Raw genomic sequence first — 13,460 nt, forward strand, 5'->3', positions numbered from 1 at the left:
TTATAAAAGACTTCGTTGGTGCGGCGTTGTTCCATACTTACCTGGACGGGGTCCTTGGGTGATCAAGAAGGCCCAGGCCTGGGCCAGTGGCCCGCATTGCACTCGGTCGGGTGCGCTGGCCTACCTTCTCCCCAAGTGGGAGAGTGGACGTCGTTATTTGTTGCTGAGGGGGTACGCGCACGCGCGGCCCCCGCCCAAATCTAGATCTCCAAATGTTTTTTTATTTTTTGAGTCCTTTCATGCTCGTAAGATTTGCACCCGGCTCCGTAAACTTTGAGGAGCCTTGTGCGTAACCTCCTCTGAGCTTCTTCTTGAAAGGTTTCCTGGATTACACTATTTTTGGAGGACCGAGGGGAATTGTGGACTCCATTTTCTGAGGATTATTGTTGGTCCCATCTTAGACTCGGTAGTGTTATTTTGAGGGGTTAAAATGACAAATTTTAAAGGTTTAATGGAATAAAAGAAGTTCAGAGGGCTATACCCGGAACTCCAAAAGTTCACTGGCCTTGGAATTACAATATTGAAGGGGGTACCTTCAAGAATACCCTGAGTTAAGGGGTTTAGTTATTAACTTAGCCACTAAACTATCAAGAGGCAAATGTAAAAAATAGCAGTCTCTTAACTTTTTAATAACTCCATATGATACCCTTACATATTAGAATTTGCTCATTAGTCCGTTAAATCTTAAGAGTCTTGCAATTTGGTCCCTCAATGACCAGAATACCCTCCTCTCTCCCATCTTCTCTAAGCCAAACTCCTCATAATAAACACAAACGTCTGACGCAACGCCCCCACTCATCATGTCTCTGAGCAATCTCACTAGTTGCAAGTACCTTCCTCGTATTATTTACCCATCGGAACCGACACCAATCCCCTAATATTATTTAATCTATTGACCTTTCACGTGTACTCTTTGAGCATGATTGGAAGATTGGAACTCTCGTTAAATCCAATCTTCGACCGAGACGAGAGGACCGAACTAGTTGTGCCATAGCTTCGATCGTCATTCGCCATTGGATAACCCTCTCCCCATACCGCTCGTCTTCAATCTACTGCAGCAGCACAGAGAAGAAGAGCTGCCGTGTTAACTTGGACGAAGGGATGACTGAGGGCCGGCGAAGGGGTCAATGGGGGTATTTTGTTCATTCATTAAGGGACCAAATTGGAAGACCCTTAAAGATTCGAGGGACTACTGAGCAAAATGCAATATTTGAAAGACTAATATGTAAATAAACCAATCTTATCCCCAGCTAAGGATCACGCTGAGATCCGACCGCGACGTCTTTTGACCGCGAAGAACACGGAGCAGGAGATCTAGCCCCCTTTCGAACCCCGAGCGCACCAAAAAAACCCTGCTCCTCCCTCTCACCGTCCCTGATCCATGGCGATCAGGGCTCCTTCACACCTCCTCATCCTCTCTCTCCTCCTCGCTCTGTTCGGCGATCCTCATTCTCTCTCCTACACCCATGCGCAAGAGACCGCACGCCGTTAGCTGCGGCGGCGGCGACCTGGCCCCGGCCCGGAGTGCAGAGAGATCGGGTCGAGGTCGGAGTGCGAGGCCAAGTCGAGGTGGTGTCGGTGGTGCCGGAGCGAAACCCTAGACGACATGTGCTTCGGATCCGTGGAGGCGTGGAGGCTCCCTCATCAGGTCTTCTCTTGCAACCCCTCGTCGGCTTCCTGATCTCCTGGGTGGGGATTTTGGGTTTTTTTTGTTTGCTTGCTGTTGTATCGGTTCTCGAATTTCTGATTGCGTCTGGCTGCAAAACGTTTTGTTCTGTTCGTCCGATTTGCGGTTGATGCGGTTAAAATGGGGGAGATCTGTGTGTGTAGGATTTTGAAACTTTGAATAGATTTCTCTCTACAATTGATTTATGTTGCATTTACGAGTCCGTTTCCATAGAGAGAGAGAGAGAGACTGAGACAAGAGCGGAGTGATCCATGATGAACTCACCCAACATTGTTTGTATACTGCTCTGTTCAATTTTACAGCTCGGAGTTCTTGGCGATGAGAGTTTTATGGTACTCTTTAGCACCCCTTGTTTCATTATCCCTCTGTTCCGAGCGGACAGAGCCCTGATGGAAAATGCAGTCGATCGAGCACTCTCTTTCGTAATGAAAGTAAGGCCTTTTGTTCAAAGAGAAGCTAGTGTTTATCGAAGGACGCACGCGCCATCCATCTCCCATCGCCTTCTGGCGACCCCATCGAAGACCAAACCACATCTACTCGCCTTTCAAAGCGCGATTTTTTGGATGAGGCCGGATGCATATGGTCTTCGATGCATCCCCACCAAGATTGTCACAATTAAGAGTTCAGGAGTAGGAGCGTGCTTGTTTAAATACCCAGGTGGAAGGGTGGGAGGTGAAGGGGATAGGAGATATTATCGGAATGACAGGTGCCGTGCTTGATCCCCATGGATTTTGGGTCTAAATCAAGACCCTTGGGGATAGTTTCATGAGTTCCGTAGGGGCAGGAGCGGCGATGGACGATATCTCACTCTCCAACAGTGGAGCATTACGCCCGCCTCACGCTCCAAACTCCTCTAGCTGTCGACTCTTGTTGACAAGAAACGCCTGTCTACAGCTCATCGAAGGTCTGCCCACGCTAAATTTTTTTAGCGTGCGAGGATGTATGGCAAAGCCTGTATCACGTCGATGCTAGGAGCTCACGCACCATACATCCTGTTGCACATCGAATACTCTCGATCTGGTACTCCTTGAAGAAGAAAAAACCTTGCTCTGGTGCCCCTTCGCTGTTTGTCAGCTAAACCTTGATTGGACTGCTACGAAGATGGTGAGGGCTGGACAAGGATGAGGCCCGGTCATTTAGAATCAGTTCAGCCAGAGCTCGGTGTCTCAACTCAGGAGAGGTAAAATGAAAGACGCGGTCTGCTCAACTGTGATTCGATAGAAGTAGGGGCTTCCCGTTGGACGACCCTAACCGAAATTTTAAGTAACGCAGGCACCGAGTAGAAGAAAGATTTCTGTACTGACTGTACATAATCTACCACTATATACTTAAAACGGCTCCACTGGTTGCAGGATTGACGAACGGCAATTGTTTTTTTTTCCAATCCTATTAAATTTCGCTAGTTACTCCATAATACTGGGGTTTCATCTACTATTCACTCCTCTCTTCCACAAATCTAGCCGTCTCCTTTTTCTTCCAAACTCGTTAGTAAACCATTCAACTATCTATTTGAATGCTAACGCATCGCATGACAAACAAACTAATTCCACAACCTCTTCGAATCATTATTTGAAACCTCGGTAAGAACTTTGGGCGTCAGGTACCAATGCCGAAACCTACAATTTCTTGTTTCATTCATAGTTTAAAACGTTACATACTAATAATCTGCTAAGTTCATATCGAAATATCACGAATCCAATTAGATATCATTATCCATATCAATTGACATCAGCGCAAAACATATATTGATGCGTGTGTGAGTAGCAATACAATTTGTCTTGAAGGTGATTCAGCACATGAACATCAAAAGACGATTCGTTCGAACTCAAACTCTACAAAGAGAATTTAAACAATACAAGGAGGCAAGGTACAACAAATGTGATCTCCATAAGTGTGGATTAAGCTTAGCCAAGCAAGGCTCTCACAAAACGAAGTACTGAGTTTTTCGCCAGATTTTACTTCTCAATCTGTATTCTCTTGTCTCTGATAGGAAGGGGAATAGGTTGCTGAGCCTCATGTGGGTGCTCAGGCCCTTTGTACACTTTCAGGTGGGTGAATAGACTTCTTCCCAGCTGCTCAACATAAAATAAAGTCTGTTACCTTAAAGGAGAGTAAATCATCTTCAGTATTATAAGTCATCTGTTTAACCAATAACAGATTATGTATAGAATGTTGATAAGCAAAGGTGCATGGAAATGAAATGACACACAAAATAGGTACAGTGGAAGCATTTGCAGCTAAACCCTTAATCAAATAGCAGTAACAGTGCTGTATGTCAGATATATTATTCACCAGAAATGTTAACCCTTAACATGAGACACTAGAAGCTTCTGGACGGGCCACAATTTTGGTTTCAATATGGGACAAGTGAAGCCTATAAGATCTCTCTGGTCGTAACCAACAAATCACTTTTTTCCAATTATGTGATTTCTTAAACCGATAGACGTCACCTAAAATTTGACTTTAGATAAATCTGAACAAGAAGCCATAAGTTATTTGCATTAGAATACTGTCGTTGTCAATGAGTGATTGCAGCTTTCTCGAATGTGATTTCATTTTGGGTATCTTAAACTGAACATATTTTAAGCTTGAAATACATTTCCCCAATATACAACTGCTGTGTGTACCCCTCTTTCTGAAGGAGATGACTATATGATGCACCGAATTATCATAAAAGACTTAATGACAGCTATCAAGGAGGCAAAACATGTACGCAAGGAAGTATGCAGGCAAGACTGTTGAATATCATCATTCTCATTTCTAAATTTCAGATAGAAATGTTTCTAACCATAAGGTACAACCATGAGATAAAATACAAGGATTTTGCTACTTGTTGAATACAATCTAGTCTTTACAGAGTTCATTCTTAAGTCTTAACAAGCAAAATCATACACGGAATACTTTATGTGTCACGAAGGCACTACAGAACCTCCATATATTTGTGGTGATAAAGTGGCATTGGCTTCCTGAAGAAATGAAAACCCTAATTCATTATGATATCTCTTGGGCTTTATATAGGCCCCCTACAAATCTTACAAATAAGTCCCTAATAATACTAATATGTCAACACTCCTCCTCAAGATGGGCGAAAGATATCTATTAAGCCCATCTTGTCACATCCTCTAATCATATCTACTGAGTTGAGTCCTTTAGTCAGACAATCTGCTGCCTGGTCCTTAGTCGAAACATGACTTAGCTCCAGTAGTCCACTATCCAACTTCTCTTTGATGAAGAACCTATCGATCTCGATGTGTTTGGTTCTATCATGCTGCACTGGGTTGTTGGCAATACTTATAGCTGACTTGTTGTCACACCATAACTTCATCTTATCTCCTTGATCCAGCTTCAGCTCCACCAGCATACTCTTCAACCATAGCAACTCAGCAACTCCTAAGGCCATAGCTCTATACTCTGCCTCGGCTGTCGATCTCGCCACCACTGACTGCTTCTTGCTCTTCCACGAGACTAAGTTACCTCCTATAAAGATGCAATATCCTGAGGTGGACCTCCTGTCATCAGCACAGCTAGCCCAGTCAGAGTCGCAATAACCCTCGATGTTCACATGTCCATTCTTTCTGAATATCAGCCCCTTTCCGGGGGCACTCTTTAAATATCTCAGAATCTGGTACACAGCGTCCATATGACCCTTCCTCGGATCGTGCATGTAGCGACTCACCACGCTTACTGCAAAGGAGATATCAGGACGTGTGTGACTCAAATAGATCAGCCTTCCCACCAACCTCTGATATCTGTCACGATCAACTGGTTCTCCAGCCTCAGCACCTAGCTTGAACCTCTGGTCGATCGGTGTAGTTGCAGGTTTGCACCCTAACATTCCTGTCTCTTTGAGAAGATCCAGTGCATACTTTCTCTGGGATAGGATGATCCCTTCCGCTCCTCGAGCTATCTCTATTCCAAGAAAGTATCTAAGCAAGCCAAGATCTTTCACCTCAAATTCCTTACCCAGTCTCACTTTGAGTTGGGCAATCTCCTTCTCATCATCCCCTGTAATAATCATATCATCCACATATACCGCAAGCATAGTAATGTGGCCTCCACTCCGTCGAAAGAACACTGTATGGTCGGCGTTGATCTGTTGGTATCCCATACCAATCATAGCCCTTCTGAATCTGTCGAACCAAGCACGGGGAGATTGCTTCAGACCATAGAGAGACTTCTTCAATCTGCAGACCTTTCCCACTGTCTGATCTGTACCAAATCCTGGTGGTATCTCCATGTATACCTCCTCCACTAGATCTCCATGAAGAAATGCATTCTTCACATCTAGTTGGTGTAGCTTCCATCCACCATTTACTGCCAGAGAGATTAAGGTCCGAACAGTGCTCATCTTCGCCACCGGTGCAAAAGTCTCATCATAATCGATGCCATATGTCTGACTATACCCTTTTGCCACCAGGCGAGCCTTGTAGCGCTCAACTTGTCCATCTGGATTCTGCTTCACAGTGAAGACCCACTTGCATCCAACTGCTCTCTTTCCTTCTGGTAACTTTACTAGCTCCCAAGTGCGGTTCTTCTCTAGAGCTCCTAGCTCCTCGTGCATAGCCGCTTTCCATTTTGGGTCCTTCTTAGCAACCTGCCAATTGTTAGGTACAGTAACAGAGTCCAATGATGCAATGAATGCTCCATATGCAGGGTGGATACTAGAATATGATACATACTGGGCAAGATCCCAACCATATCTATCGGGAGGATGTCCCGCATTACTGCGAGTAGTCCTCCGTACTGATATTGGTGTGGGAGGAGTAGGGAGAGGAATGTTATCAGTAGGAATGTTATCACCTTGGGATGAAATTGGTGGTGGTGTAGGTATTTCAGGAGTCGGGGTGGGCTTTGGCAAGAGACTTGGCAGCACTAGTGGCACTGTAGGTACTGTTTCTCCAATTTGTTTGCCCTTCCTACTATAGGTTAGTAGCTCCCCCTGAACAGTGGGCCTAACACCTCTTGTCTCTTGTTCCTTTTCTTCGTGATTCTCCGGCTCCTCCTCAACCAACTCCTCCTCAACCAATTCGCCCTCCCAAGGAATCGATACAGAAATGGATTTCTCCACATTGTTCTCCGGTCTCTCACCATTCTCCTCCTCTCGCCCCATACTTCTAGTATTGGACGAGTTACCAGCAGATGAAGTTACCTTCTGAGTGTAATATGGCTCGAGTTCTCGAAAGTGCACATCCATGCTCACAAACAACCTTTTTTCCACCGGGCTCCAGCAAACATATCCCTTCTGAGTAGCAGAATATCCCACAAAGATACACTTCACAGCTCTAGGGGCAAGCTTCCCGACAGACGGCCTGTTGTCCTTCACAAAACACACACAGCCAAACACTTTGAGTGGAAGGATCCCACCATTATCTCCTTTCAATATCTCACACGGAGACTTCCAATCCAGCACTCTCGAGGGCATTCTGTTGATCAACGCTGCTGCGGTCAATACTGCTTGTCCCCATAATGTCTCTGGGACATTCATAGAGATCATCATGCTTCTAGCAACCTCTAAAAGATGTCTGTTCTTCCTTTCCGCTACCCCATTCTGTGCTGGAGTGTATGGACAGGTTGTCTGGTGATGTATTCCTTGAGCTGACAAATATTCTTCAAGGGCTCTGTTGGTATACTCTGTCCCATTATCTGACCTCAATACTTTCACCACTGCTCCGTATTGAGTCTGAACAGTCTTATGAAAATTTTGGAAGCACCCAAACACATCACTCTTATTCTTCATCAGGTATAACCAAGTAACACGAGAGAAGCAATCAATAAATGTAACAAAATATTTGTATCCATTCATAGAACTTGTGGAACAAGGCCCCCAAACATCTGAATGTACCAGGTCAAATGCATGAGAACTTCTATGACCAGAACTAACATAAGAGCTTCTAGTAAGCTTTCCCAACTCACATGCATCACACACAAGTTTCTGTTTATTTGCTTTCTCAAATAAAGAAGGATACAATCTACCTAAAACACTAAAGGATGAGTGTCCCAAACGCTGGTGATGGAGCATTAACTCATTTTCAGCACTCATTTTAGATCCTACTCCTGCTTCCTCTATGACTGACACCAATGCTGAATCCAGCCCTTCACGATCCAGATACCACAGTCCACTACGCCATGTGCCAGTCCCAAGTCTCCGCCCTGTCCCCTTCTCCTGGAAGATTACCTTGGGAATATCAAAAGAGACGATGCATTTTAGTTGGAGGATGATAGAACTAATAGATAAAAGATTGACTGGAAAAGAAGGAGCATGCAAAACATTGGGGGCGGCGGCTAGGAGAGAAGAGGGGAGGCAGCCGGCTCTGATACCATGAAGAAATGAAAACCCTAATTCATTATGATATCTCTTGGGCTTTATATAGGCCCCCTACAAATCTTACAAATAAGTCCCTAATAATACTAATATGTCAACACTTCCTTTAACCTTATCATAGATTAAATAGTAATAGAAAGACAGAAGCCTAACTAACTGGGAGTTTGTTGGCATTATCAGGAAGTAGTTTCTTATATCATTAATACTTTAATTGGTGGCCAAACAGTATAATCACTGAAGTTAATCAATATCGTGTTATAATTTTTCTATCGCATTTTCTGTCTTAACTATGCTGGAAGAGAGAGATACAATGGGATATTTTTCTTACCCTTCCCTTAGGAAGCATGCCACGAACAGCATGTTCGATAATTCTTTCAGGAATTCTCTGTTGAAGATGATCAAATGTTTCCACCTTCATACCTCCAGGTCTCCCAGAATGCCTTCTGTAGAGCTTCTGTGTCCTCTTTTTACCAGAAACTGCAACTTTTTCTGCATTGATCTGCATTCAACACGAGCAAATGTTAGCCATTAACTAAATGATGACTAGACAAGTGTTTCAAGGGGAGAAGAGTATCAATGCTGTTATATAACAAATTTACCAAATTTTGCATAGCATAATAAACAAGATATGATTATCATCAAGCCCCAGGTTTAAAATGCCATCAAGTTCTCTCACGAAGCATTAGAATAAGGCGGCTTGAGAAATTTAGAGTTTCTTTTAGTAGCCATAAAGCCATAGTAAAATATACCCCCACGTTCACAATGAGTGTAGGTTAAGGAACCACACCCACCCAGTTTTGTTTTCTCCATGATCAAGTCTAAATTTGACTCACTAATTGAAACTAGGATTTCTTAAAAAAGTTATATGTAGTCCTCAACAGAGGACATGACCTTTAACAAGACTGAATAGAAGAATGATTCATGAATGGAACCAATCAATTTAGGATAAATGCTTTGTTGTTGTCATTGTAGAAGTTAGATGTACCACAATGACATATAGTCCATATGTAATCTACGGTTAACCAAATGCTATATGTTTCCGGTATTAAGAGGGCCAAAAAAAAAGGAAACATATAAAGCTAATCTGGTTTTGTTTATTATCAAGATAAACTTTTACGCATCAAGAGAATTTAAAGGGTTTTTGTAGACATATGTTCCATACTACGTACTGCACCTATATCGACACTTGGAGGATAAGTTTCATCTATAGTCAAATTAAGCTTTTATCCATCTTCGGTATTAAGAAAAACAGGAATACATATCTCATGGATGAGTGGGGTGAAATGACTTCACTATCCCCCTACCCAGCTCATCGATGATGCAGAACCCCTGTTCTGAGGTGTGTACTTGAGAAACAGCTCTAAGGAAGAACATAAAGCGAATTCACCATCGCCTTCCATCGAATTAAAATTTACCTATTTTGAGAAATTACAGGTTTCTTGTAGAAGTTATGCCCCCATGTGCAGATATTAAGTATCATCTGTAAATTTTAAATATCGGATGTCGGGTTCGTGTTGGATGACTAAAATTCATGTCGGATAGCAAAAATCGGGGATATGTCAGGGGACCGAAAAAATATCGGATTGCCACATCGGATGGTGTGCATGTATAATATAAATATCATAAATAAAATTTAAACATACTTAATAAATTCTATTGTCAAAACATATAAAAACAAATAATTTATGATGCTTAGGACTGATGTTAAGGAAAGAGATGAGAAAAGAGGACTTTGATATTGGCGGTTAAAAAGAGAGAAGATCACCCGATATTGATGTTGAAAGAATAGCTCGGAGAAGAGACCGATGAGATGTCATAGGAGAGAGAAGATGAGTGACGAAAATTACTTCCGTTTTTTTTTCCATTTCTCTTAACTTATCGGTTTTTGCCTTTGAAACTTATCGATTTTTGTCTTTGGAAGTAATATTAAGACAATCAAGAATTTCAACCTAAACCTGATTAGATAAACATAACCAAAAAAATAAAAAAATAAGCTAATTTTTCAAACTGAAAAATCGGCCGACATAATTGATATGTCCCCCGACATATCCGTCCGATATATCTGACATGTCCTCCGATATATTCGACATGAACCCTGAAAACGCAATATGCATTAAAAAGCTTCATATTGTGTTGGATAGTCCCTAAATCCGACATGTCGGCCGACATTTAGATCAGTGACATGTCGGCCGACATTTAGATCAGTGACATGTCAGCTGACATTTAAAACACTGATCATATGTAGGCTAACAAAATTTTGCTCATTTTCAGCATTAAGAGAAACAGGTCTAGCGACCAACATACTGCCATTTGATTTTATCTACCATTAAATTCAACTTTACGAATTAAGAGAAATTAAGAATTTCTGGTAGAACCAATACATACCACAATAACATAAGCCCCCATATCGACACTCGGAGTATATGTAACCAAATTCTTCCCTCTAATATGTATCGCAATGGTGGACGCCAATCTCCCAAGAATCTTATCGGTCGCATCAACAATGTACCATGTCTTTTGCGTTGCAATATGGTCTGCAGCCTTCGGATACCAGGTGTTGTTCCAAATATCCTTCAAGAACAAATAAAAACAACTAATTAGGGTTTGTGTGATACAATTAGTATATGTTTTGCCCTCACAACTTGATATTATAAAATAAGTCTATCCAAGCCCATTATTTATCCCAAATTAAAAGTTTATCTCCAAATGGAAGTATAAGTCTATCTTAAGCGCACAATTTATGTCCAATGTGTAAATAAATGAAAATTGAGGACCCAATATCTGAAAAACCCTAATCAGTATCAAAATATGGGGAAAAGGGTTTGTTAGTGAGCGAATGCTTACGGGGCCGTTGATCTCGGACTCCTCGAACATCCATCGCTGCTCTCTTGGGATGAGCGGCGCCGCCTGCTTCTCGGAGTTGACTCGGGTGCGGATCTTGGGAGGGGTTCGGGTCGAGGGTTTTGTTAATGGGAGGGCGAATTTGGAGGAGGATCCGATAAGGAAGGGAGAGGATGAGATGTTGCTGTTGTTTGAATGAGAGTGGAGAAAGGAAGAGGAGGAGGTAATCGCCGCTGCTGAAGCTGCCGCCATTGCGACTCCTTCGAGCTCGATGGTAATGATGATGAGTGGAGGGGGGAAGGGGGAGAAAAGGGGTTTTTCGATGAGCGGGAGTGGATAAGAGGTGATGAGGATAGAGGGGTTTTTTGTCATTTGTGTTTGGATTCTCTTTTTATTTGGGTTATTCTAAGGTTTTGTTTGGCTTCCAAGATGTTTTTCTCCTTATGTTTTTCTAGAAAAACATATTGGTGTTGTATTTTTTTTATTAAATTGCTTTGAAAACACTATTGTAACTTTTATCAGTGTTTTTCAAATATCATTAAATACTAGTTCCAATCTTTATTAACACTGGTATCCTTCCCGCCGCCACCATCATTACCGACGAAACCACCCGGCGTTGGTGACCGGTGCTGACGATGTCATCAGCGATAACTAGCTGATGCATCGCCGGTGTCGCCATCACCATATAATTATTTCCCTTTCATTATTGGTCCAAAAAAATAAAGAAAGAAAAAATTATCATAAACAATTCAACTTAGTTCAATGATATTAATGATGCATAGATCAATTATAAAGCATATTAATAATATAACATTATTAAGTTCTCGATATATAATACACAATTTTATCATCCATTAGGATTAGTCCATAACCCTTGGGCCAAACGATCTCGAAATTTTACCATCTAACGAAGGTGCTCTGGGCTAACATTAACCAGAATAGTATGTTGTTCTTGTGCTTGCCTGTCATTTTTCTCGAGCTCAAAATCTTCATTTTCATACTCAAAAAATAATGGATCTCCAGAATTATGCATTCTAATTGCATTATGAATAACACAACATGCTAATGCAATGTACTTTTATTTTTTCAGACTATATGGAGGCATATCTCTCAAAATTGGAAATTGTTTCTTCAACACTCCAAAGCATCACTCTATAACATTTCTTAATAAAGAATGCAAGTAATTGAATAGCTCTCTGGAAACTTGTGGAGGAATATTTTTCCCTCTATACTCCAACAAATGATAGCGCTCTCCACGATATGGTGAAAGAAAACCCGACATGTTGGTATATCCCGAATCAACCAAATAGTACTTCCTTGTAGGAGGCATTGGAAATTTGTTTTGCAGATTGCTAATGCATGCTAACAAAATTCTTGAATCATCCGCACTACCCTCTCAACCACTCATAACAAATGTGAACCCCATATCAAAAAAACAAGTACACATCATATTCATTGTTGGTACAATTTTCTTTCCACGATATGAGATTTGATCATTTAGAGGTACACGAGCTGAAACATGAGTACCGTCTATTTCACCTACACAGTTCTATCATGCAAAAGAAATAGGATATATTAACATTTATATCAATGATAAAACAACAATACATATAATGGGTTTATAAAGAAGAAATATATCCATACCTTGAAGAAAGGATAATACTTTGTTTTAGTTGATATCTCTAGTGGAGTTTCATCATATGATGAAGGTGTGATCACATATTTGTTAAGAGAATAAATTGCATAAAATACTTTTTTAATTAGTTAGAGATAGTCTCTAATGAATGTTGAAAATAATCTGCAGCTATTCGTTGTCGTTCATTATGAGAGAGCACGAATAAAAATATTGCTACTAGTTCTTGAACCATTATATTTCTAGAATGTTTCAATTTTTCAATTCTCTTTAACTCTTCACAAAGGGAAACAAATGTATCTTCTTCATTTGAGAAAGGTCAAAACAAGTAGTTGGATGTACGCTTAGAACCTCAATCACCTAATCATGTCCATTTAATTTTGAGATCCTTTGCGATCGAGTCTTCTCATTCCAAAATCCACTACACTCCGTACTTGCATAAATGGCCAACATTGCTTCAAATTGCTCTTCATCTGATTCAAATTAGAATCAGAAGGTGGTGATGATTGATAGTCATCTACATCAATATCGGTATCCATACCTATAAACAAATATATGCGGTTAGAAATAAATAATCAAGTTCTCAGCCATCACAAGCATATATCAGACAATAAAAATAATCAATTGTAGAATATCTCCACACCACATTTTGTCATAGAAAAATAAACATAAGCAATCCAAAAAATCTCAACATCACAAACAACCATAGACAAGGTACATATAAAAAAGACAACATGACACAAATAAATACATATGTCCTCGACCTAATGTGTAGGCGTCTAAAAATGCCTATAGGTATCCACACACAGCTCGAGACAGAGAGAATGTGATGAACACCATTATCTAAGTCTAAGGGGATTATCCGACGCCGACGAACACATGAAGCAAAACGGCGAACCAAGTGACCCGCGTGCTAATCGGCCACCACCAAGTGGCCCGCACGCTCATCGGCCACCAAATCGGCAAACCGACTGGCC

The 13,460-nt window shown here is 41.4% G+C and overlaps 1 protein-coding gene across 1 annotated transcript; it reads right to left on the bottom strand.

Moving 5' to 3' along the window:
* Window positions 3,365–11,207, bottom strand: LOC109848568 (50S ribosomal protein L13, chloroplastic). The gene is made up of 4 exons (XM_020418169.1): window positions 10,854–11,207; window positions 10,395–10,580; window positions 8,338–8,508; window positions 3,365–3,759 (listed from the first exon to the last, which is right to left on the bottom strand). The coding sequence occupies exons 1-4, from the start codon at window positions 11,100–11,102 to the stop codon at window positions 3,643–3,645; spliced, it is 723 nt and encodes a 240-aa protein (XP_020273758.1). The 5' UTR covers window positions 11,103–11,207; the 3' UTR covers window positions 3,365–3,642.

This window comes from Asparagus officinalis, chromosome 1 (genome assembly GCF_001876935.1).
Source record: "Asparagus officinalis chromosome 1, Aspof.V1, whole genome shotgun sequence".
Classification (NCBI taxonomy): Eukaryota; Viridiplantae; Streptophyta; class Magnoliopsida; order Asparagales; family Asparagaceae; genus Asparagus; species Asparagus officinalis.

Bases quoted from the DNA above. Each gene is read 5' to 3' on its own strand.
- LOC109848568 (XM_020418169.1), bottom strand. From the start codon at position 11,102: ATGGCGGCAGCTTCAGCAGCGGCGATTACCTCCTCCTCTTCCTTTCTC. The intron at 8,509-10,394 runs GTATGTATTGGT...TGTTGAATGCAG, and splicing joins TGGGGGCTTATGTTATTGTG to ATCAATGCAGAAAAAGTTGC. The intron at 3,760-8,337 runs GTAAGAAAAATA...TATGTTGAGCAG, and splicing joins GCATGCTTCCTAAGGGAAGG to CTGGGAAGAAGTCTATTCAC.